Source organism: Trichosurus vulpecula, chromosome 5 (genome assembly GCF_011100635.1).
Source record: "Trichosurus vulpecula isolate mTriVul1 chromosome 5, mTriVul1.pri, whole genome shotgun sequence".
NCBI lineage: Eukaryota > Metazoa > Chordata > Mammalia > Diprotodontia > Phalangeridae > Trichosurus > Trichosurus vulpecula.
The window spans coordinates 182,712,162-182,736,439 of record NC_050577.1 but is presented as its reverse complement, the minus strand read 5'-3'; the positions used below and the strand labels follow the sequence as shown (position 1 = coordinate 182,736,439).

Below are 24,278 nucleotides of genomic sequence, written 5' to 3'. Positions count from 1 at the left end.
CTATGAAAACAGTAGAAGTGTATGAATCAAGAGTGAATTCAAAAAATTAAATAACCTTAATTGCAATATCTTCAGTCTCTGGGGGATGAATTCGTCTAATTGATTGTTCATAGCTGTCCAGGTTATATCTTCCAGGCTGCTTCCTGTTTATAGTTTTGGTTTGCTGTATTCCAAAGTATAAAAAATAAGGCAAGCTGTCTTTATGAAACAATACAAACTTTTCTTTTATTAAAAAGAAATTCACAGTTGATTCCTCTGCCATCAGAGAAAAATTATAAAAAGAACACATTTCAACTATTTCTGCTTAGAAGATATACATATATATACATACATACATACATATATATATATATATATATAACTAAATGGCCTTTTATTTAATGTTTTGTTACATCTGCCATTGAAGAGGTAAAAAAAAACTACTAAGTATTATGTTATAATAAAAATCAAATGTAAGTTAAGAATATTTCTTTTTTCACACCTATATCTATCCAGCCTGACATATTCACATCTGTTACATACACACATACATATACACACATATATAAATATAAACAACCCAAACATAGTCATTTAACCCCATAGTGTCTCAGGTCACTCACTAAGATCATAAATTACAGAACAGTTGCTAATCTGCACTGACAGAGGGAAATTTTCTTTACCAAGAGTTCCTTCTACCATTGAAATCATTGGTCCAGACCAAAACCAAAACTACCAAAAGAATTGTAGTGTAAGTCACTATTGTGGCTACAATGAGATATTACAGTGTGTGTATGTGCATTTCTGTATATGTGTACACGTGACTTCATGTGGTTTTTAAATGCAGCTAAAATTCACTTTTTAAAAATATTTCATTTTCCCTAGGGTGGATGAATTTATTATTTAAATTTAAAATTAACCAAATAGAGTAGTTTTAAAGAGATACTTAAAAGTGACCTAGAAAATAGATCCAGGAGAGATAATTCAAAAATTATTGGACTACTTGAAAGCCATGATCAAAAAAGGAGCCTAGATATCATCTTTCAAGAAATTATCAAAGAGAATTGCCCTGATATTCTAGAGCCAGAGGGTAAAATAGAAATTGAAAGAATCCACAGATCACCTCCTCAAATAGATCCCAAAAAGAAAACTCCTAGGAACATTGTCGCCAAATTCCAGAGCTCCCGGGTCAAGAAGAAAATACTCCAAGCAGCCAGAAAGAAACAATTTGAATATTGTGGAAAAACAATCAGGATAACACAGGATCTGGCAGCTTCTATATTAAGGGACCGAAGGGCTTGGAATATGATATTCCGGAGGTCAATGGAGCTAGGATTAAAACCAAGAATCACCTACCCAGCAAAACTGAGTATCATGCTCCAAGGCAAAATATGGATTTTCAATAAAATAGAGGACTTTCAAGCTTTCTCAGTGAAAAGACCAGAGCTGAATAGAAAATTTGACTTTCAAACACAAGAATCAAGAGAAGCATGAAAAGGTAAACAAGAAAGAGAAATCATAAGGGACTTACTAAAGTTGAACTGTTTTGTTTACATTCCTACATAGAAAGATGATGTGTATGATTCATGAGACTCAATATCATAGTAGCTAAAAGGAATATGCATATATATATATGTGTGTGTATACATATATATATACACATATGTGTGTGTCTATGTATGTATATATGTAGCTATATATACATATATGTGTATATATATACACACACACAAAGGGCACAGGGTGAGTTGAATATGAAGGATGATATCTAAAAAAATAAAATCAATTTAAGGGATAAGAGAGGAATATATTGAGAGAGGGGGAAAGGGAGAGATAGAATGGGGTAAATTATCTTGCATAAAAGTGGCAAGAAAAAGTGGTTCTGTAGGAAGGGAAGAGGGGGCAGGTGAGGGGGAATGAGCAAATCTTGCTCTCATTGGATTTAACCTGAGGAGGGAATACCATACACACTCAAATGGGTATCTTACCCCACAGGAAAGAAGGAGGAAGAAGATAAAAAGGGGGGATGATAGAAGGGAGGGCAGATGGGGGGAGGAGGTAATCAAAAACAAACACTTTTGAAAAGGGACAGGGTCGAGGGAGAAAATTCAATAAAGGGGGATAGGTTAGGAAGGAGCAAAACATAGTTAATCTTTCACAACATGAGTATTGTGGAAGGGTTTTACATACTGATTCGCATGTGGCCTATGTTGAATTGCTTGCCTTCTTAGGGAGGGTGGGTGGGGAGGGAAGAGGGAAGAGAATTTGGAAGTCAAAGTTTTAAAAACAGACATTCAAAAACAACAACAACCAAAAAAAGTTTTTTCAAGCAACTAGAAAATAAGATACACAGGCAATGGGGCATAGAAATTTATCCTGCCCTACAAGAGAAGAAGGGAAGGGAGGATGGGAGGGGAGTGGGGTGACAGATGGGAGGGCTGACTGGGGAATGGGGCAACCAGAATATACCCCATCTTGGAGTGCAGGGAGGGTAGAAATGGGGAAAAAATTTGTAATTCAAACTTCTGTGAAAATCAATGCTGAAAACGAAATATATTAAATACATTTTTTTTAAATTTAAAAAAATAAAGCAAAAAAAAGAAATAAGGATCATGTGAAAACAAAGATGCCAATAAAATTTTCTAAAAAAAAGAGATACTTAAAAGTAAAATTATAATGTTGTAAATCTATAGTTCTAATTTTATTCTCATTAATAAAATTTGAAAGCAATGAGAAATTAAGGTAACGGTGATATAGTTTTCCACATACTATAAGAGTGAATATGCTGGGCCAAAAACAAGGATTTAGCATATTCTCATGCTGGAACCACTGATGAGTGTGCCCAGATTAATGCAGGCTAAGCAAAACTAAATGTTAAACAAGTATTTGGTGAATACACAAAGTGCAACCAGTTTATCAGACTAATTCAAGCCAAAATGAATTTTAGAGTCTGACTGTAAAACTATCTTGAGCTGCTAGGCATATACCCTAAGGGGGTTAGTGACAAAAAGAAAGGCTTCAAAATGTTTATAGCAGCACTTTTTGAGGCAAAAAGATCAAAGAATGGCTAAAAAAATTGTAGTATATGACTGCAATGGAATAATACTGTGTTCTAAGAAATGACAAACATAATGAATACAGAGAAGCAGAGAAAGACTTACATGAACAAATAATGTAAAGTGAAGGAAGAGAACCTAGAAACTAATATACACAATGACTACAACAACTTAAGCATAAAGAATAACTACCATTACACAATCAAAGCAGAAAGTTGTGAAATTATAAAGAATAAGTTCCAAAGAAGAGATATGAGCACTTTACATCCCCCATTCCTTTGCAGAAGTCAATGTCCATGGGTGTGGAAACTTGTATGTAATACACAACTGGTTTTGGCTTTGGTGACTTTTTTAATCCCTCTTTTTCTTTCTAAAGTCATTTGTTAAAAGCCATGATTCTTGGGGAAAGGCACAAAGATGGAGAGGGAAATCTGTAGATTTTATAAATAAAAACCTTTAAAAAAAGAAAGAAACTATACTAGGCCTTGGATCATCATATCCTTGACTACTCACTAAACAGTGGGGTAAGGAAAAAATTGTCCCCACTGGATATATATGACTGTGCCATATATCTCTACATTGTAGGAGAAAGTAAGAAAGGGACAAAAAAGGATGTGGTTACCGTGATTTCCCCAATTCAGGGCTCACAGTCCTGGTGAGCTCTTATTTCTTGTCTTAGGATTCAGCATACTGAACAAATTGTTCTCAGTCCTAGAGTCATAATCATGACTTCTCTGAGGTAGCTAGATATTCCACAATCCTGGTGAGCTTGAGGGGCAAAATTTTTTCTCCCTACCTTTATGGCATTCCTATTCTGAAGAGACTCTATTGTAATAACTACTACCACAATGAGTACTAAGATTATTTTTAGGAGTAGCACTTTTCATAGGAAGTTTGATAGAGTGGACAGAGAGCTGGCCTCTAAGTCAGAAAGACCTAAGTTCAAATCCCGCCTCTGATACGTAATGGTTGAGTGACTACGAGCAAATCACTTAATTTTTCAGTTTCCTAAACAACTCTCTATGACTAAGTTCAAGAACTGCTGATCTATATTGGGAGATGGAGTTCCTCACTGAAATTTGTGTATATCAGTAAAATCACAGGCCTGGATACAAATAATAAGACTAATAATAATGAGTAACTAGGATTTTGTTGATCTGATTTTTCAAGTCAAGAAATTTATGTAAAATGTATTTATTAAGAAATAACTTCAAGAGTGAATACAAATTCTACTTATCCCCTCCTAAATCTACATTTTTCAAAAAGATAGAACACAAATGGGAAACAAATTGTTTTTTTAATATTTAGTATATCCCAAACTATGTGATTCTGCTATTCTCTGAACTAATTTACAGTTATGCCTTCCATACCTCATGGTTTCGATATACCATGGGTTAGCATACGAAATTAAATGGGAATTTGGGGGTAGTTTCATGGAAGCACAGATAACACGGTAAGGCCAGAAGACAACACAGAACCTATGAGCAAATACTTAACCCAAATTTTACAATAAAGTACTGTAAACACCCTATAAAAGAAAAGAAAAAAATCAGATCTCTTGAGTACAAAAGTAAGGCCAAAAATTTTTACACGTACTTTCCAGATCATGGGGGCACTGCACCCCGAACCCCTGTGATGTGGAAGGGATACCTTTGTGGTAACTGTAGCCAGCCTAATGTTACTCATTAGATTATTTAAATATCAAAAGGAAACAATAAAACGCTTTTCAATATTATTGAGAAAATCAGATGTACAATGATCCTCACCAAAAAAAGAGGTTTGCATGACCAAGTCCTTTCACAACTATTTAAATGCAATCAGATCTATACTAAATATAATTATAGCTATTTCAGCAGAAAGAGAAGCAACATAGCACAGAAGATAGAGTTGGTCCCTGAGCCAGGAAGACCTAAGTTCAAGTTCCCCTTCTGATGCATAAGTTGCTTAACCTTTGAATGCTCTGTTGTTCAATTGTTTTGGTGATGTCCAACTCTTTGTGACACCATTTTGGATATTCTTAGCAAAGGTACTGGAGTGGTTTGCCAGTTCCTTTTCCAGCTCATTTTATAGATGAAGAAACTGAGGTAAACAGTATTAAGTGACTTGCCTAGGGTCTCACAGCTAGCAAGCGTCTGAGGTCTAATTTGAACTCAGGAAGATGAGTCTTCCTGACTTTAGGCACAGGACTCTCTCCGCCTCGCTGCCTCCTTGAAAGCTCTAGGCAACTCAGTCAATTAGTTGGAGAGAAGGTGCTGACCAGCAGTGGTAGAGAGAGTTTCCTCACCAGGGACTTGTATCTACCAGCTAACTTACAAGTATAGTTTCTATCCCTCAGGAGAAAGCCTAAATATATTTAAATCCGTCTGAGATTAAAAACTGAGGATTCGAAAAGCTATGATTCTCCAGATACATGAGCAACAATACCACGTGTACTTTTTTCTTCCTTTAAGAGTCAATGTTTTTAAATCAATCCCCAGAACAAGAATGTCGTTCCAATGAAGATGGCTGCTGAAAATTTCATTTGAGAGACCTAATAAGCTTAAGGTAGAATGAAGTATTTGGAGATAGGTTATGACTGGAAATGATTTACTGTCTTTCTCCAGCATCCCTAGGGCTTCATTTTGGCTCTATTTTTGATAAAAATAGGCAATGGTCCTTATATCTGCAAGAAAACTTATCTTTATAAATTTGTGACAGAAAAGCTTAGGAGACCTTGAGATCTGATTCAGGAATTTGCTGGGTGTAGTTTTCAGCCTAAAGTAATAATCCAACTCAGTAATTTTAAAAAGCCATTTCATGGAATTATAGAGGGCAAATAACATTGGGTTTAAAACAAAACAAATTAACTGAGAAAGTAAATATCATACCCATTACAACGAGTGGGCCATAACACAAAAAGTTCAAATAGGGTTCCTGACTAAGGTTCCAGATTCAAGATTTAGCCTGAGTAGATCAAAAAGGTCACAGAAAAGTACTTAGTTTAAGGGCAAGCAAGACAGCATTCGTATCTTTACGAACTGTGCTGTGTACCAAGAGATCATAAAAGCACCTGGTAACATTGATACACGATAAACATACAGAGAAAGAAGCCACTCAGTAAATTTGGCCTACACCTAAATGGAAAAAGTTTTGCCTATGATACACACATGTAAAGCTAATAATGCCCTGGATGAGATAAATTAGAAAAATGTCCTGTACTTTAAAACTAAGCGTGCTTTCCAATAATAATACTGACAACAAGAATATATGCATGAAAATCACTGTCTTCTAGACATATTCAGTTCTGTAGTAGTATTGTCCCCCAAAGACGATCAGCGAGAATGACTTCACCCTCTTCTCTAAACTATGGAGAGGGTGGGAGGAAGGAAAGTGTTGACAGAGATGTGAGTTGGAGTTTCACAGATGTAATTTGAAGAAACTTTGGCACCAAAATGTCACTAATGTTCCATGGAATTTCTACAGCCAAAACCACTTAACTCTAAGCTTTGACAGAATACATAGTATCTTTAGTGAACTCAGGGAAGAGTTTCCATTAGTGTTTTATTTTTAAAACACACAGCTTTTTTCACTCCATTTTTAAAGGTTTGTAGTTTTGCGTTTTGGATCTAGAACAATGACAAATGACCCCGAAAGAAATTAGTTTAATGTTTCAATACTTTGATGGAGCTGTGATAGTGTCAATGTTGACCTTCCTTCCAACAATGCAGGTCTCACTCCACTTCTGCCAGCCGAACCTGTGCAAGTCTGTCTTGCAAGAAATTCTTGACAGCAACTCTACCCAATATACTGAAGATTTTCCTCTCAATGTCTTGACAATGTGTAGCTAGTAATGAAGTACGCAGGCTGTCCATTGGTTTTCCCACACTTCCACTGTGTAACCAGTCATTTTTTCCCAATCATACACCTCTGATGACACAGTTTATACCATTCTTCAACTGTAATGTGTTGCAGCCTGTTCACTCCCATTATGTACCTTTCCATTACCCTTTGGGTGACCCTGACTTTAATTCTTTAGAGATTGTGCTATTCCATGAGTCACCACTATATAGCATCACTGGAAGAATCTTGTTAAAAAGATAGCCCTTTGTTTCAAGGAGACTGTTGGGATTATTAAAATCATTCCAGACAACACTCCTTCTCCTGTTCAACTCTGGGCCTACCATACTGTCCATTCACATTGTCTGGACAATGAGGGATGAGTTCTATAGGTGATCCATCTACCTGTACATTTTAATCTGAACAAAAAAAGGATTCTTCATCCACTTAGTTTTCACTATGTAAATAATTAGATCAGATTCCTTTAAATGATTCAACATTTCATTTAGGAGTAACTGCATTGCTCCAGCCCTTAATACCATTGACACATTGTTATATACAAAAAGGAAAATCTCCAAGACCACAAGATATATCAAGATAGACAAAAATACATCAAGGTTTTCTACATCTTTGGTAAATATACTTCTCCCTGTTTTGGAACTCAATTGATATTAATAATCAAGAAATATAGTATATTTTCAATATTTCTGAGGAATCTATATGCTTCTTAGATGTATTTCTTTTTTACTACCAGTCTCTAGTCAATTCCATTTATGCTGCTCTGCCTCCTTTAACAGATTTCTTCTGAGGACTTCAACTCCATGCATATAATTTTCATCTTGCACAATTTAAAGGATTTCTTTCTAATATTTCAAAATGTTCTTTCAAAAGATATTTGTATCTGATAAGAGCTGATTCTGACTAATAAACTTATTTTGCAGTTAGGTTTGGATAAAGCTTGAATGCATTGGGAACTTCTCCATTTCTTTTTGAACTAAGTATGTGTTGATCATCCAATGAAAGAATGTACACGAATCTACATCAAAAAACTCTGAAGCTTCTTAAGAGCAGGAACCATCTTGCTTTCTATATTTATATTCCCAGTACTTAGTTGAGGGCCTAGTGGATAACAAGCACTTAATAAGTACTTTTTATTTATTTATTCAAATGATTTTAAGAGGAAGAAAGCATTTATATCTCAGGGCATCAAGAAAGGCTTTGTGTAGGAAGTGGCATCAAGGACTTCTCAAAGACACCTCCAATTTGGGAGACCACCTATACAAAGGCATAGTCTGCATTCCTCTATGGTGCTTTAGGATCACCTGAAAATTTAATTCCTCAGAATATGTGGTTTTTTAAAGTCTCAAAACTATACAGTGTAACCAGAATAACTTTGTGTGTACTTATGAAAACACAGGTCTTTCAATGCAGAGACCAGCTTAGAATCAAGAGAACCACCACACAATTTTCCAAAGGTAATCCACTCTGCTCTCTTCCTGTTCAATTCTGGTCCCAACTCCTTGTCCTCCTGTAGTGCCTATCACAGATACAGGAACCAACAGGAATTTTTCATTCATTTAGTTTTTCCCTTTAAGGATTGTAAGGCCAACTTCTGAGGCATTCAGTAGGACATCATCCACAAAACCAAGCACCCTTTCCGTCAGGATTTTATATAAGGCCTCCAGGATATTAGGTAGATCCTCTTAGAGATTTTAAGGAAGGATGTAAACAAGAATTGCAAAGAATGAAAAAGTCTGGATGGTTTGTGATTTATACAAGTAAAGAAAATACACCATTAAGGAGATCAATTGAAATAACTATTATAGATACAATTTTAAGGGTTTCTTCATAGTATTTTGTAATCTTGAGCTTTGTATTTGATAAGAGCTAATGTTATCTTGTAAGGTTGTTTTGGTCTTAGGTGTGGCTAAAGCTCGAATGAATCTGAAACTTTTCAACTTCATTCTGAATTGGACATATTTTACCTTATAGGGTAACCCTTAGAAATGGACAAACCACATAATAAGATAATGCTCATGAATGTAGTTTTAAAATTATAAGAGACTAGGCAAATAAAACATATAATGATTAAAGTAATTTTACATATTCGAAAGAGTAATAAGCCGGAAATTAAAAAAAAACTCAATTCAAGTTTGCTACCCTTTTGCTTCCCAACAATTCGACTGTAGAGTTACAACTTCTCAATTTCAGTATGCCCATCCATTAAGTGAGAATAATAATATCAGCTATTTCATGGTATTGGTGAGAATGGGATGAGATAATGCACCTTATAAACAGAAAGGTATATGTCAATGTAAAAGCACTGTTACTATGCAGAGAGATACCGTTGTTATTTTTCGGTTTGGTCTGGTTTTTGCTTTTATTTAGTTTTATATAATCGATGAGTTTTTAAACCCAATGGCAACTGTCCTTACTTCTGGGTGAAAAAAGTTACCCCCAACCTAAAAACATAAGAGATTTCATACCATATGAATGACGTTCTTTTTTAATGCTCTCCCATTTAAAACACAACACAATAATAAGCCATTTGGTGAACAGAACTTACTACTCCTGTGTGTTTCTTACAAGACTCAAAAGTTACAGAACCTTCACCGCTCCTCCAGCTGTCATCACCAATCTCATCACTTAAAAGAAACTCGTTCAACTTCTGAACGCTGGCAAAAGAAAAAACATAAAGTGAAAAATATGCGTTAATATACATATATACACACTTATATAGCAGTCCTGTTTCTGCGCCTTAGTAGCTGTGAGACTGTGGACAAGTCATTTCTCTTCTCTGATCCACACTCAATTTCCTCATTTGCAATATTAAGCAATTGGGCGAGATAATCTCTAAATACCCTTCCAGGTCAAAATCTATGATCATATGGTTAAAAGTGAATCCTTTGAGTATCAAGTCCCCTCAACTCTCATTTGTTTACCTCTCCAAATTCATTTTTTTTCTGGGAGTTACTTTAAATTTCACTGATTCTGCTGCTCATTATAACCTGCCTATAATTATATTCTGGATTTGAAGAGGTAGAGTTAGGGATAGGTAAAACAAATTTTATGAGCCCAATAAATCGGAGTTCTTCCAAAGCTGCTTCCAACTCGACCCTGCCTGGCCTTGCGTGGCTTTGGACACCCCACTTGCAACTGACATAGAAGGGCACGGAATGAATACATAGAACTCTGAAATGTCTCCTAACTACTCATCACACTATGAACAGATTGAGTTTAGGAGAGAAGACAATCTTTTCAATGCCTGCCACTAGTAATATGACTAATGGCTGAGCCCATAAGGAGAAGGATTAGTGAGAAGAGCCAGTCTTCTGGATCAATCCCAGTGACCCACTCCAACTGAGCCCATCTCCTGTAGGAAGGGCTCTCTTACTTTTTGTGTTCTTCATTAGTCATTTCCTCAGGATTGGAAGTATCAGAAAAAATGGCCCACTTCATTAATTTATTATCACCATCATCATTCTGTAATATGTAAATATTCCACATTTAATTATACATATTATACATATCAAGAGGTATAATCAGCTTTTCTCATCTCTACCCTTAAGAGCTATAAAGCCAGGAGTTGTATCTTAGCTAAATATTCTGTATTACACAGTTCTAAACACAGTGTTTTACACACAGTATGTAATGAATAAGTGTTGGCTGAATTAGACTAAACTGAATGCAGATGATTCACAGATCTATTTACTCAGGCTTAGCTTCTCACCATCAACTTCCTACTGGGCATTTCCAATTCAATGTCCCAGAGACATCTCAAACTCAGTGTGACCAAATCACACTGAGTTTCCCCCAAACCTACTCCTCTTTCAACCTTCCCTATTTCTGCAAAGATACCACCACCTTTCCAGTCACCCAGGGTCCTAACCCTAGCATCAATCTCAAGTCCTCACTTGCAATTACCCCACATACCCAATCAACTGCCAAATACTTCACATTTCCCTCATATGGGTTCTCCTTCTCTCCACTTATATAGTAATCACCCTATTTCAGCTTTTCCTCACCTTTCACCTGGACTATCTCAATAACCTCCTCATTTGTCTTTCTGCCTCTAGTCTTTTCCTACTCCAAGCCATCCCTCCACATGGTAACCAAAATAATTCTTCCAAAGCACAACTCTGACCAACACACACACACACACACACACACACACACACACACACACACACAAACACACACACTCACTCATCACTCATTAAACTGTAGTGGTTACCTAAGGATCAAATGTAAACTCCTCTGGCATTTAATGCTCTCAACAACCTTGTCCTATCCTACCTTTCCTGGCTTACTATTTCATCCTTCACACCCTATACAGTCTAGCCAGCCTGATCACCTTGCTGTTCTTCATGTAGGATATTCTTCCTTCCTCTGTTGTGCCTTTTGTCTCTCATACCTGTAATATGCTTCCTCCTCCCCTCTACTTCTTGGAATCACTAGTTTCCTTCAAAATTCATCTCATGACGCCTTCTACACAAGGTCTTTCCAATGGTCAATGCATCACTCTGCCCAGGTGCCCTTCAATCTACCCTGGATGCATTTTACGTAAACCCATGTCAATGCATGTTGTCTCTTCCATTGGAATGGGAGCTCCTTGAGGGCAAGGCCTGTTTCACTTTTATCTCTGTATCCCTAGCCCTTGCACAATGCCATCTACATGACAAGTGCTTAATAAGTGCTAGTTGATTGACTAATTGTACAAAATAGATAGAGCTGAATTAAAGAGTAAACCCCCACCCCACCAAAAAAACCATGCAAGAAAACCATATGGTATTGTCCTAATATTTCTGAAGATCCTATTATATAAAATCTCACTTCTTCCAATTAAAATCTAATCGATGATTGTCTCCCTGAGGGCATATTGGTTTAATTAGCTATCAAATCAAGAAAATAGAATCTGGTGGGGAAGTAGAAAGAAGAAAACAATAAAAACAATATCATTTTGTAATTATTTTCTTGCAATAGTTTGATAAGGTAAAAAGGTGGATCCACTTTGTTATGAGGAATATATGAAAGTGGACACATATATGCTTTCTACGTAAAAACAACAAAACTGTAGCTTTTATTAGACAGGTAAACATATTTAGATACTTTCAAATAGTGTATTTATGGACAAGGCTAAATCATCTCAAATAAGCCTCTTTAGGTTTGTTTTCCCAACAAACTTATTAAATGAATAGAGGTCAGTTCAATTCAAGCCATTTACTATGATTCATAAAGTGTGCTCCTCTTTACATCTTGTGTCTCTCCATAGCAACACTGAAACACATACAATCTATTACGGCAGGCCACCTTTAAACAATTCACATTTTATCTCTAGGAAAATGGTAGCCATGTGTTATTTATGAAGAGCTTTTGTTTGGTCATCAAAGGTCTGCTTTGCAAATTTCCAAGGCACAGTACTCTGTAAATACATGTTTTCTCCTCCAACAGAATATATGAGCTTTTTTGAGAGCAGTGAATGTTTCATTTGCTCAATAAATGCTTGTTGATTGATGGATCATAATCAAATTTTTGTTATTTTATTTTCAACAAATGCTATTCATTGCTTCTCCACTTTTATCAGATTTATATATAATTGTGTTCTTGTAATGTGCTAATTGGTGTTGATCATAAAAAGCAGTCCTATATGCGGTCCTTTAAAATAAAAATGAAAGGCTTCCTGCCCTCACATCTTTGTCTCAGACTATGTCACTACATATAAACATACAGCTGAGGCCATACTCTTATATTTTAAGCAAAGTTGGTTCATTTCAATTCTCAGCTCCGCTTTGCAAATGTCTAGTAAATCTCACTGAAATCTGTAAGTTACTAAAACAAAAAGATCGGTTTTTGCCTGTTCATCCCTGCACATAAAAGAGAGTTTAGCTTCCTCTAACCTTTTTAATGTTTTCTTCTGTAACTCATTTACACTTGGCATGGATAGGGATATGGCTGACATTTGAGAACTGTCAAGAGAAGTAAAGAGAAGCACCCTTAGGGATTCACTCCTGCAGAATTCCTGGGGTCATGTGTGACCACCTACTTAGAAGCAGACAAACTTGCCTTTCTTCATCCTAAGACTTTTCCTTTCACCTCCCTCCATCTTCTGGCTCTCATTAAGGCCTCAATCCCTCCTGGCTACTCTCTCCAGTACTGGTTGCACCTTTTCTCAGATTCATACTCTAACTTACTGGTCATGGTCGGGGGAAGTCAATTTAGCCACCTTACATGGGTAAGTTATATAGTAACAGAGTTCTCAACTTGGAGTAAGGAAGACCTGAGTTTGAATCCTGCCTCAGACTTTTACTAGCTGTGTGACACTGGGAAAGTCACTTAATACGTCTCAGCTTCATTTTCCTCATCTATAGATGAGGGTTGTTGTAAAGAGCGAATGAGACAACATATATAAAACACTTTGCAAAGCACTATATGAAATGCTAGCCATAACTGTTTTACTCTGCCACTTCTAGACCCTCCCTCCATCACCATTACTCAGTAACCTCTCATCCTTTGATGTTTATTCAATCCAAATTTATTAGATTGTAGTGATTGTTACCACCCCCCAGACTGTTCTCTTTCCTTCCTCAATGAGTTCAGTGCTCAGCTCACAGTCTTTCTTTTCAACCCAACTCCTGGTGTCTTATTAGGAGACTTCACCATGCATATTTATATTCCTTCAAATATCCTAACTTTGCAGTTCTTCAATCTACTTAATTCTCAACAATTCTTACCAAATAATTCATTCTTATCCCATAAACTTTAGTCTTTAAACTTGTCAAATACAAAAATATTATATTCACTTGCTGCTGTAAATTGTATATCTATTCTGTTCCTCTGATCTACCTTTAAATTTCTTAGCCAGTATCAGATAGTTTTAATAATTAATTTCTTATAACATTGTTTAAGATCTGGTACTGCTAAACCTCCTTCCTTTACATTTTTCCATTGGTTCCTTTGATATTCTTGGCTTTTTGTTCTTCCAAATGAATTTTACTATTATTTTTTCTAATTCAATAAAATCATTTTTGGTAATCTAATTGGGATAGTATTGAATATTTGAATTGTGTTTAGGTAAAATTGTCATTTTTATTATATTGGCCCTGCCTACCCATGAACAATTAATATTTCTCCAATCATTTAAGTCTGATTTTATTTCTATAAAAAGATTTTTTTTATCATTTTGTTTATATAGTTTCTGGGTTTGTTTTGGCAGATATACTCCCAGGTATTTTGTACCATCTAGAATTGTTTTGTTTGTTTTTGTTGTTGTTTTTTGGAGGGGGAATGCAGTGCAATTGGAGTTAATTGACTTGCCCAAGGTCACACAGCTAGTAAGTGTGTCAAGCGTCTGAGGCTGGATTTGAACTCAGGTCCTCCTGACTCCAGGACCTGTGCTTTACTCATTGCGCCACCTAGCTGCCCCCTAGAACTGTTTTAAATGGGGTATCTCTCACTTATCTTTTCCAGTTGGGAAAACTAGAAAGTACTATAGCAGAAATTGGGCACAAACCAATATCTTACACCATTAACCAAGATAAGGTCAAAATGCATACATGACCTACATATAAAGAGATATTATAAGAAGATTTGAAGAATATGGAATATATGACTTATCAGACCTATGAATAGGCAATTTGTGAGTAAACAAGAGATAGAGAGCAGAATAAGGTATAAAATGGATAATTTTGATTACATTAAATTTCAAGGTTTTGTAAAAAATAAAACAAATGTAGTCAAGTTCAGAAGGAAAATGGAAAATGGGGAAAAATTTTATAGACAGTTTCTCAGATAAAGGTCTCATATCTCAAATATATAACGAGCTTTGTAAAATATATAAGAATACAAGTCATTCCCCAATTGATAAATAATCAAAGGATATGAACAGTCTGCATAATTCTCATGAACTGTTCCTTGATACCAACTCAGCTACACACAGAGATGGTCATACCTTTGATTTTGCCATTGTGTGTAAGTGTTCCACTCCCATGTTTGTGAATTCCAAAATTCTTTTATCTGATCATAATCTTTTATCATTTTTCCCTCTGCCTCACAACTCCTAACCTTGATTTTCATCTTCAATCACCTCCAATCCCTCAACCTTTCAGTTCCCTCCCAAGCTATAACTGCTCAACTAGCTACACTCTCCTCCTCCCTCTACCTTGACCCCTTGATGAATGAGTTCAACTCTCTACTATTCTACAGAATGCAGTCTCTTGCCCCTTTATCCTATCACTAATAACTATTACTTGTTAAACCTCGACCTTGGATTACTCCTACCATCCACTCCGTTAAGTCTCAGCTGCATGATGCTGAAAAAAGTCACAAAACCATGCTGACTAGGCACACTATAAATTTAGGTTACATAATCTCAACTCAGTCCTCACTCATCAAGGCAATTGTTTTACACCTTCCTAATTGATTTACTATCCTATACCACAACTATTTCAAATATTTTAGTTCTTCTTCAAGACTACCAATGGCACCCTCTTAGCTGGGGACCTTATTTTTATACTTCATTAAAAAATGAGGCCATTTACCAAAAGCTCCAACTTCTCTCTTCCTCCTCATTTCATATCACTCAAATGACTTCTTTCACTATCTCCTCCTTCACCTATGTCTCTTTCCAAGGCAAATATGTAAGATTGCCCCCTCTATACTTCCAATTATCTTGCTAATCTTCCGTCTTTCTATATATTCTCTGTTACCTACAAATCCACCAATGTGTTCCCTATCATAAAAAATCCTCATTAGATCATAACATCTCTGCTGGCTATCATGCTGTATCTCTGTTCCTTTTGTGGCTAAACTTTTTGAAATAGTCCTCTACAAGTAGGGCCTCCACCTCTTCTCTTCTCACTGTCTTCGAACCCCTCTGCAATTTAATTTCTAATGTAATCATTCAAGTGAAAATGCTCCCTCCAAAGTTATCAGTGATCTCTTTATTGCAAAATTTAATGATTCTCTTGGTCCTCAACCTTCTTGATCTCTCTGCAATTTTAACATTGAAAGTCATGATATTCTGAATACTTTCTCTTCTCTGGGTTTTCATGATGTTGCTCTCTCCTGGTTCTCTTCCTACACATATGAACAATACATCTTAGTCCCCTTTGCTGGATCTTCCTCCAAGTAACAATCTCCAAAAATAGATGTCCCCAAAAGCTCAGTCCGAAATCCTCTTCTTCTCTGCTTCTACACTATCCCACTTGGAGATATTATCAACTCCCAAGGGTTCAATTATCATCTCTATACATATGACTCTCTGATCCATTCATCCAATCATAACCTCTCCTCTGAGCTCAAGTCTGACATCTCCAATTGCCTCTTAGACATCTCAAATTGGAGGTCTTCTTAGACATCTCAAACTCAACATGTCATTAACAAAACTCATTACCTTTTCCCCAAGTCAACCCTTCCTCCCAACTTCTTTAGTACTATCAAGGGCACCATCATCTTCCCAATCTCCCATGTTTGCAACCTAAATGTCATTCTCAACTCACTTGCCCATGCCCCACATATTCAATCTGTCACTACATCTGCTTGTTTCTATCTTCATAACAGCTCTCATACATGGCCCCTTCTCTCCACTCATGCTGTCTCTATTTAGTGCAGCCCTCATCACCTCAAGCCTAGGCTACTGCAGTAAGTTCCAGGTTAGTCTTCATTCCTCAAGTCTCTCCAGTCCATCCTCCACTCAGCTTCCCAAGAGTTCTTCCTTAAGTGCAATTCTGACCATGTCACTTCCCTACTCAATAAACCCTAGTGTCTTCCTACTACCTTCAGGATCAATAGAAAACCTTCTGTTTGACTTTTAAAGTTCTTTACAGCCTATTCTCTTCAGCCCTTTCTAGTCTTCTTACACCTTCCTTTCTGCTATTCTCCCCCATGACACTCCATCTAGCAACTTTTAACTTCTTTTTTACAAGACATCTCTCATGTCTGGAATGCTTTCCTTCCTCACTTCCACCTCCTGGTTTCCCTGGTCTCTTTCAAGACTCAGCTCAAATCCCACCTTCTGCAATAGGCCTTTCCTGTGCCTCCCCTCTGATATGATCTCCCTTTTAAGTTGTATATGTAAGTTGTACATACATAGTTATCCACATGCTCTCTCCCCATTACAATGAAGGCTCCTTGATGTCAGGGAATCAGTTTTTGCCTTTCCCTATATCCCTAGCGCTTAGCACAGTGTCTGGAACATAGTGAGGACTTATAAATGTTTTTTGACTGTTGACTAACACAGATTCTCTCCCACATGCCCTACCACCCATACATAGAAGATAATATTTCTTCCCATGTAAATATACAGAAAACCTCCCCTCGCTGGTTCACAACAGCTTATTCTTCAACCCATTGGTTAGAGTATCTACTCAAGGGGAAAGAAATAAACAATTACGTAACAGCTACTATGTACCAGGCACTGTGCTAAGTGTTTTACAGATGTTCTCTTATTTGATCTTCACTACAACACTGTGAAGTAGATGTCTCAGGAAACTGAGACAAACAAATGTTAAGTGACTTGCCCAGGGTCACACAGCTAGCAAGTTTCTACAGCTAGATTTCAAATGAGATCTTTCTGACTCCAGTCCCAGGGCTATTTCCCCTAGGCCACCTAGCTACTTTGTCAAATAACTAAAATGTCTATTCTTGCAAATTACACAGAACATGACAAATGAGATAGTCACCCTCCTTCTGACAAACAGACAAGGGATTACTAAGGCAGAATATTGTATATACTGTCATTGTGACGTTCATCAAATGTTAAGACATAGCAATTATGCTTAACTGGTCTTTCTTTGTTGCCAAAGGGGCTTCCACTCTTCAGAAAGCTGGGAAAGGGGAAGAGAGTAATATTTCCAGAAATGACTGTGATGTAAAAACAGAAGACATCAATAAAACTTTTTATATGAAGCGGAGTTATGCAGATCAATCACAGAAAAAAGCATATGTACATATATCTATGTATATAACATATGCACGTATGTATACATGTAAACATATGTGTATATACATAATTTTCTATGCAATTCAAGACAAAAGGATTTCAGCCTCAATTGTATGAGTAATTCTTTCATTTTTGGCATCATCTGACACATCAAGGCACAACCTAAGTTTTTCGGACAGAGGTTGTATTTCTCTGATCATAATAATACCATGCAACTTTCAGTATGTATTTACATACTTATATATTGTCTCCCTTGATAGAATGTGAGCTCTCTCAAGGCACGAACTCTTTCTCTCCTGTCACTGTAATGTCCAGCTCTTAGCTAACATAATACCTGGGACCCAATAGGCAGTTAGGTGGTACAGTGGACAGTGTGCTGGGCCTAGGGTCAGGAAGACCTGAATTCAAATTTGGCCTTAGACACTTATTAGTTGTATGACCCTGGGCAGATCACTTATAGTTTCCTCAACCATAAAACGGAAATAATAGCAGCAGTTACGTCTTCAGATTTTGGTGAGATATAATTCATTGAGATAATAATTCATTGCAAAATACTTCATGAATCTTAAAGCATTACAGAAATACTAAATATTATTATTTTTGACTGCTATCAAGGGAACTGGCTGAAATATAAATGCTCTACCATAGATAGCAGCAACATATCTGATTGATGGCAAAAACCATAGAAGGTCCAAGCATACATTCCTTTAGGAGGAAGATAAGAACAAGGTAATGAAAAGTAATTTTTCCCAAAATTCAGAGGTCTTATCTCTTTTTTGGAAAACAGTAACTGGAACGTCCCTCACTGTACAGCTGCCTGTTTCCACTGAGAGAATGACAGTGGGCTTGGGCTAGAAACAAGAGAGGAAAGGCTGCCAGGAAGTGACATGAGATAGCTGTGGTAAGGAGGTTCTGTGCTTAAGGGCAGAGAAAAAAGATGGATGTGAGGATCCAAGGGAAGTATAACTTCCGCTTGACGAGACTACTAGGTCCACCTATCCTGTCCACTGGCAATGAACTAATGCATTCAGACAAGCTTAATGTTTCTCACAAGTGACAGGACATCCCAGAGCAAGACCAATTATCTTCTCTGATCCTACCTGGATCCCAAGTCTAGTTTCCATGGTTCCCATGCTGTTAGTCTCAAATTAAAAGACCCAGAGGCCAGAGTTTCTGTATTTTTATATGATTTTGGGGCTGGTTTACAGGAAGAATAAATAAAACTCATTCCTGCAAAAATCTTGTTTGCCTGCTTAAGGAAGAATTCAAAGTGTACATTTCCAGTGTCCTGGGTTCAATTGATCTTATGTCTTGAGGGATCTCCTGGGTTTAAAAGAGGGCCAGGCTCACCATCATTTGGTAGATGTCTTATTTTTCGCTATTTCCTCTCTATGATCTACTATCTATCCATCAATTCTAGGCTAAATAAATGCTACATACAACAATAAATATGCTTGTCTGCTTCGGTGTAATCATAATTTGCTCTCACAGAAATAGAGTAAGATCAGAAAGAAAGTGGACTTCACAAGTATAAAGAATCTCAGAGTTCATTTCTGACTGTGTTGATTCACAAATCCAGAAACCCTTTGACAGCAAATGAAAAGAGACAGATTTGAAGGAAATCACAGAGCACAGAGTGTTTACTCAGCATGTCTCCCTAGAAGACCAGGTGCATACCACCACGGTGTGTGACTCCCCAGAACCCAGATGCTTTTTGTTGAACATGATTAAATGGATGATCAGCTGCATACCACCAGGGTGTGTGACTCCCCAGGACCCAGATGCCTTTTGCTGAACATGATTAAATGGACAGCTATAAAATCCATTCGGCAATTAAATATCTTTGAATATCTTCAGTGTGTTTCACGATGCTAAGTAAAAGATTAAACATCTTTGAATATCTTCAGCATGTTTCATGATGAAATAAAAGAACTCTAATTCAGGATTGTTTGCAAATGTAACAGGAGACTGGTCAATGAGCACCCAGTCCTGACAGCACTGCTGAGCCTGCTTCAGGGTTTTTGTAACGGAGGGCATTTTGCCTTGTCTCGACTTTTATGGACAAGTCTACTTTGCACTAAAATATTCAGAAAGTTCAAAGTGCATAAGGTGCATAAAGTTGGGGCTACAGTTTTAACTATTACATAACCATCTCAGTTGATTGCTGGATTTCATATTGTAGTCACAGTCCAATGAGGAGGACTTTCATTGCTAGAATGATCCTTTTATGAAGAACTTCCTTCTAATCTTCACTGCTACGTAAAATTTCCTTGTAATAGTGGATTTAACTTAAGTTTCGAGGATATCCTCCTATCCTTGAATACTCTGAAAAGGGGCCATTGGTATAAGTTAGTCAAACAAGTTTTAACATCAAGTATTGCTGTTTCTCCAGTCCTATAAGGGACACTCTGAAACCAGCTGACTAGTTTCTCTCATTATAATGATACTGTCCAAATTGTGATAGGCCACCTGGCATCAAAGACTGATCATGGGTCCCCTAAGCACAACTGAAAATGCAGACTGATTCTGGCCAATTTGGCAAAATGCAATAATTATTAGGGAGTCTCTAGTTTGGGTTCCCAGAATGAACACACAGTGAAAGTTGGGTTGGCTTGCCATCTCTATCAAGTCTATGAACCAACATAAGCAGAAATCTTATTCTGTGGAAGATTTGAGGTGTCTGGAGCAGAGCCCTTCAAACAGATTGATCTTTATCAAGCGGGCAAGTGCCTTTTCACTCCTCAGTGGGAATGGGAAAATGAAGTACAGTATATCATTCTTGAAGGAATGTTATCATTTCTCAGTACCTGCTAAATCAGAATTGTTTGCAGAGGATTTAGAAATTTCCAAACATAAAAAGGTCTTAAAAATATTCTGTGTTACCCTATCCTCTTAATATTTGTAATCTTACTGATTTCAGTAGTTATGCCTTTTTATGTTATCATTTTTTTCTACCTCTGTGGCTGAACAGGATAATATTGTGAATTCAAAAATAACCATGAAAGGAATCAATGTTAATGAAGAAAATAAAAAAGAGACCAAAATAATAGGTGCTCTATGATTTATTAATTTTATTGTTTGAAATAGCTTTCCTTCTAAAATAAGGCCTGATTTGCAAGTGTTGCTGTAAAAATCAGTGAGTGATTTACATGATTTTTCAGCAGACAGAGCGAAAGGGCAGCTAGGTGGAACAGTAGGCCTGGAGTCAGGAAACCCTGAGTTCAAACCCAGCCTCAGACACTTACTAGCTATGCGACCCTGGGCAAGTCACTTAACTCTGTTTTACCTCAGTTTCCTCATCTGTAAAATGAGCTAAGGAAGGAAACGGCAAACCACTCCAGTATCTTTGCCAAGAAAACTCCAAAAATGAGATCATGAAGAATTGGACAGGACTGAAGCAACTGAACAAGAGTGGACGGAAACAACAACGAATAGGGAAAATCAGTACATGAAGAGTCTGCAAAGCTTGAGCTCCAAATCTAACCTACCTTGTAAGGGGGCAGAAAAACACAACTAGTCCCAGAGTCAGAGGATGTAATTCAAAACTCCTTCAGTTACTTACTGCCTATAAAACCTCAGTTATGTCACTTCCCGTTTGTAGGCTTCAGTTTCTTCATCTGTAAAATAGGGGGTTTGAACTATATAATCTCTAAGGTCTCTTCTAGCTCTGAATCCTATCTTAGTTAACATCACACGACTGAGAAAATAATTGTGCTGATACTGTAACTTTCATCATTTCATGGTGTCAGTGTAGAGCAACTTCCATTAGAGTAAGGGAATGAGCACCCAGCTAGGAAGTCAGAAAATTTGTCTTATAGTCCTAGTTCTGCTAGAATGTAGGAGACACTAAGAACCTTCGATAATCCACTTTCCATAGCTGGGTCTCAATTTCTTTATCTATTAAAGGAGGAGGTTCAACTTGATGATCTCTGAGGTCCCTTTTAAATTTAAAAAATACAAATATAACTTTAGGTTAGTTTGGCTAGAAGCTATTACTCCCCACCCCTAAAATTATAGATTTGGTCTTCCAGTATTATGGTTAATGTAATCTGAATCTCACCAAAGTAGGGTTAAGGAGAGATGGACCTTTGCTAGGGACTTAGTTGGTTCCAGAAAATCTGGGTAGAAGCACATGATATGGGCAGAGGATACTTCAGAAAAATGGTAGAGAAAGAAGAAAATTCTGAACTAGCAGATATTCATGAGTAGCTAGCTTCATCATGTGCCTGGACTCACTTGAAGTTTTAGAGACTGCAGAAAACAGACCTTCTGGGTGAAATTGTTGTGTCCTTAGTGAAGTGGAGATCTTATCTTACTTGAAGCTGAAGAGTTCATTCACACATGTATAATCCTTGGTTATAGTCTAGTCTGTATAATTTCTCTGCTGTTTTGCTTCGGGGTTTACTCGACATGCTATTTGTGATGGTCTCTGGTTTAACCAGTATTCGGTAGGAAAGAGCTAAGTAAGCTAAGGATTACTCTTTCACCTTTTGTTCCTAAAAGTCCCCTAGGTTAACAACACTAGGGAAAGGAAGAAGGGGGGACAATAGGCACAACTGTAGCTTAATGCCCAAAGAGCATCTAATTAGAAGGCACTCCTGGATCCTGCCTGTCCTTTTCACCCATCTAGCATGCTGGCAATGCAGACAAAGCTCTTAGGCATCCTCCTCTCTGCAAAAGCAGATCATCTCTATCCATGTCATCCATGAGTCACATTTACACAATGAAACAATCCATGTGGGCACAAATATTACACTAGAAAATCACAGTATTATGCTCTTTAGATATTGTATAGAGATTAAGAACAAAAGAAGCATATAGATTAAAAAAATACCTTAAAACAAATTCTTATAATTACAATATATGAAGATAAATCTTTCATATTCCTCAAAAATAGCCAAATATTCCTAAAATCTAGGTACACTCACATCACACCTCTGCTCAAAAAGGTCCAATAGCTCTCCACTGCCATTAAGATAAAGCACAAACTGGTCTGTTTAGAATTTCAAGCCCTTCACCATCTAGCTCCAGACTATCTTTCTCAGTGGATTACATATTATTCTCTCTCAAATACACACTATAAGCTTTAGTCAAATAAGCCAACTTGCTATTTCCTATATGTAACTCTCCATTCCTGACTCTATACCTTTACACGGGTTACTTCCTACGCCTGGGTGTTTTCTGTTTTCCCCTCTACCTCTTGGAATTACTAGAACCCTTGGAGGCTCAGATCAAGTGTTCTCTCCTTCAAATAGCCTTTCCTGATTATCATAATTGTCAGTTATCCTCCAAAAAATAAGTATGTATTTTTGCATATACTCTATATAGATTTATCGGTGAACTTGCTGTCTCTTTCTAGGAGAACATACACTTATTCAATCGCAGAGACTCTCTCTTACTCCTCAGTTGATGAAAAAGCTGCCAGAACATTCTTATTTTCCTTCACTGATGACTGTTGTTCATCCTTCATTTTCAAAAAGGAACAATGACATCACAGGGTGATGTCTTGACTCTCATACATTGGATTTAAGTGAAGCAGAGTTGCACAAAGTCATCACCCTCACTCTCTCTTCCAGAGTTATCAAAGTCCAGTGGCAAGACAAAAGTCAAGATAACTGGTGATGCCCCCAGAATGTAATGGATGACTTTGGCAGCTTTGGTTTCTAACCAACGTCTAAGCATTCCAACAAGCCTGTTTTAGCCACCTTTGTGGTCCTTGGAACAAATTGTTCTCATCTGCCCATTCTGCTGGAGGAAGTCTTCACTTGCATGGAGAGTAGACATCCCTGATGTATCCTGGATATACTCTCCCAAATGCACAACTAGTTGCATAAAACTCTTATGCAAAGATTCAGAATATTATTTTTAGATTACTTTGGCAATGGTAATTCATAAATGCTAATTGATTGATCACATTATGTGAGAATAAATAAAATTAGGAAAAAGAGAAGGAGGGATTATATGTCTTAGAGATATGTACAGCTACAAAACTGCAAAAACCCCAAAATATGCAAAATAGAGGTAGTGGCTATACTTACTATCATTCTTCATGTTTAAATACTACCCTGTGTTCAAAGAATCTTATTTTAGAGACTGTAAGTTGAATGTATAGTTTCCAAACAGTAAGGCGCATATAATGTTTCTAAAGGACCAAATAAAAATATAATCTAGAACTCTTCAAGAGAATGCATACCTGATAATGGCTTTGACTGCAAATCTGACCACTGTGGAGAGCAGGAAGAGAGGAGTGACCAGGATGTGAAAAAGTGACAAGGATGCAAAGGCCTCTGCTGGTTTTAACAGTTTCTTACTTGTATAAGCATGCGTCACAAAGGTCTATAGAATTACAAACAAAGATTCCATTAGGAACTGCCCCCAAAAGTCTCACCAAAAAAATTTACATTGATTTCATGTCAGAGGGAACTGAACTTTTCCATTTATTCCCTAATAATGCTAAAAGCAGAAAAGAAAAAAAAAAAACAAGACAA

General features: G+C 36.9%; 1 protein-coding gene across 4 annotated transcripts in view; it reads right to left on the bottom strand.

The window, feature by feature from the left end:
• ABCC9 (ATP binding cassette subfamily C member 9) overlaps positions 1 to 24,278 on the bottom strand; it is a 199,270-nt gene that overhangs the window by 115,415 nt on the left and 59,577 nt on the right. For all 4 annotated transcript variants that reach the window (XM_036759015.1, XM_036759014.1, XM_036759018.1 and 1 more), the window contains exons 13-15: positions 23,984 to 24,126; positions 9,418 to 9,526; positions 56 to 163 (exon numbers count right to left, since the gene is read on the bottom strand). In XM_036759015.1, coding sequence (XP_036614910.1) covers positions 56 to 163; positions 9,418 to 9,526; positions 23,984 to 24,126 — 360 coding nt within the window. The remainder of the gene's footprint in view (positions 1 to 55; positions 164 to 9,417; positions 9,527 to 23,983; positions 24,127 to 24,278) is intronic.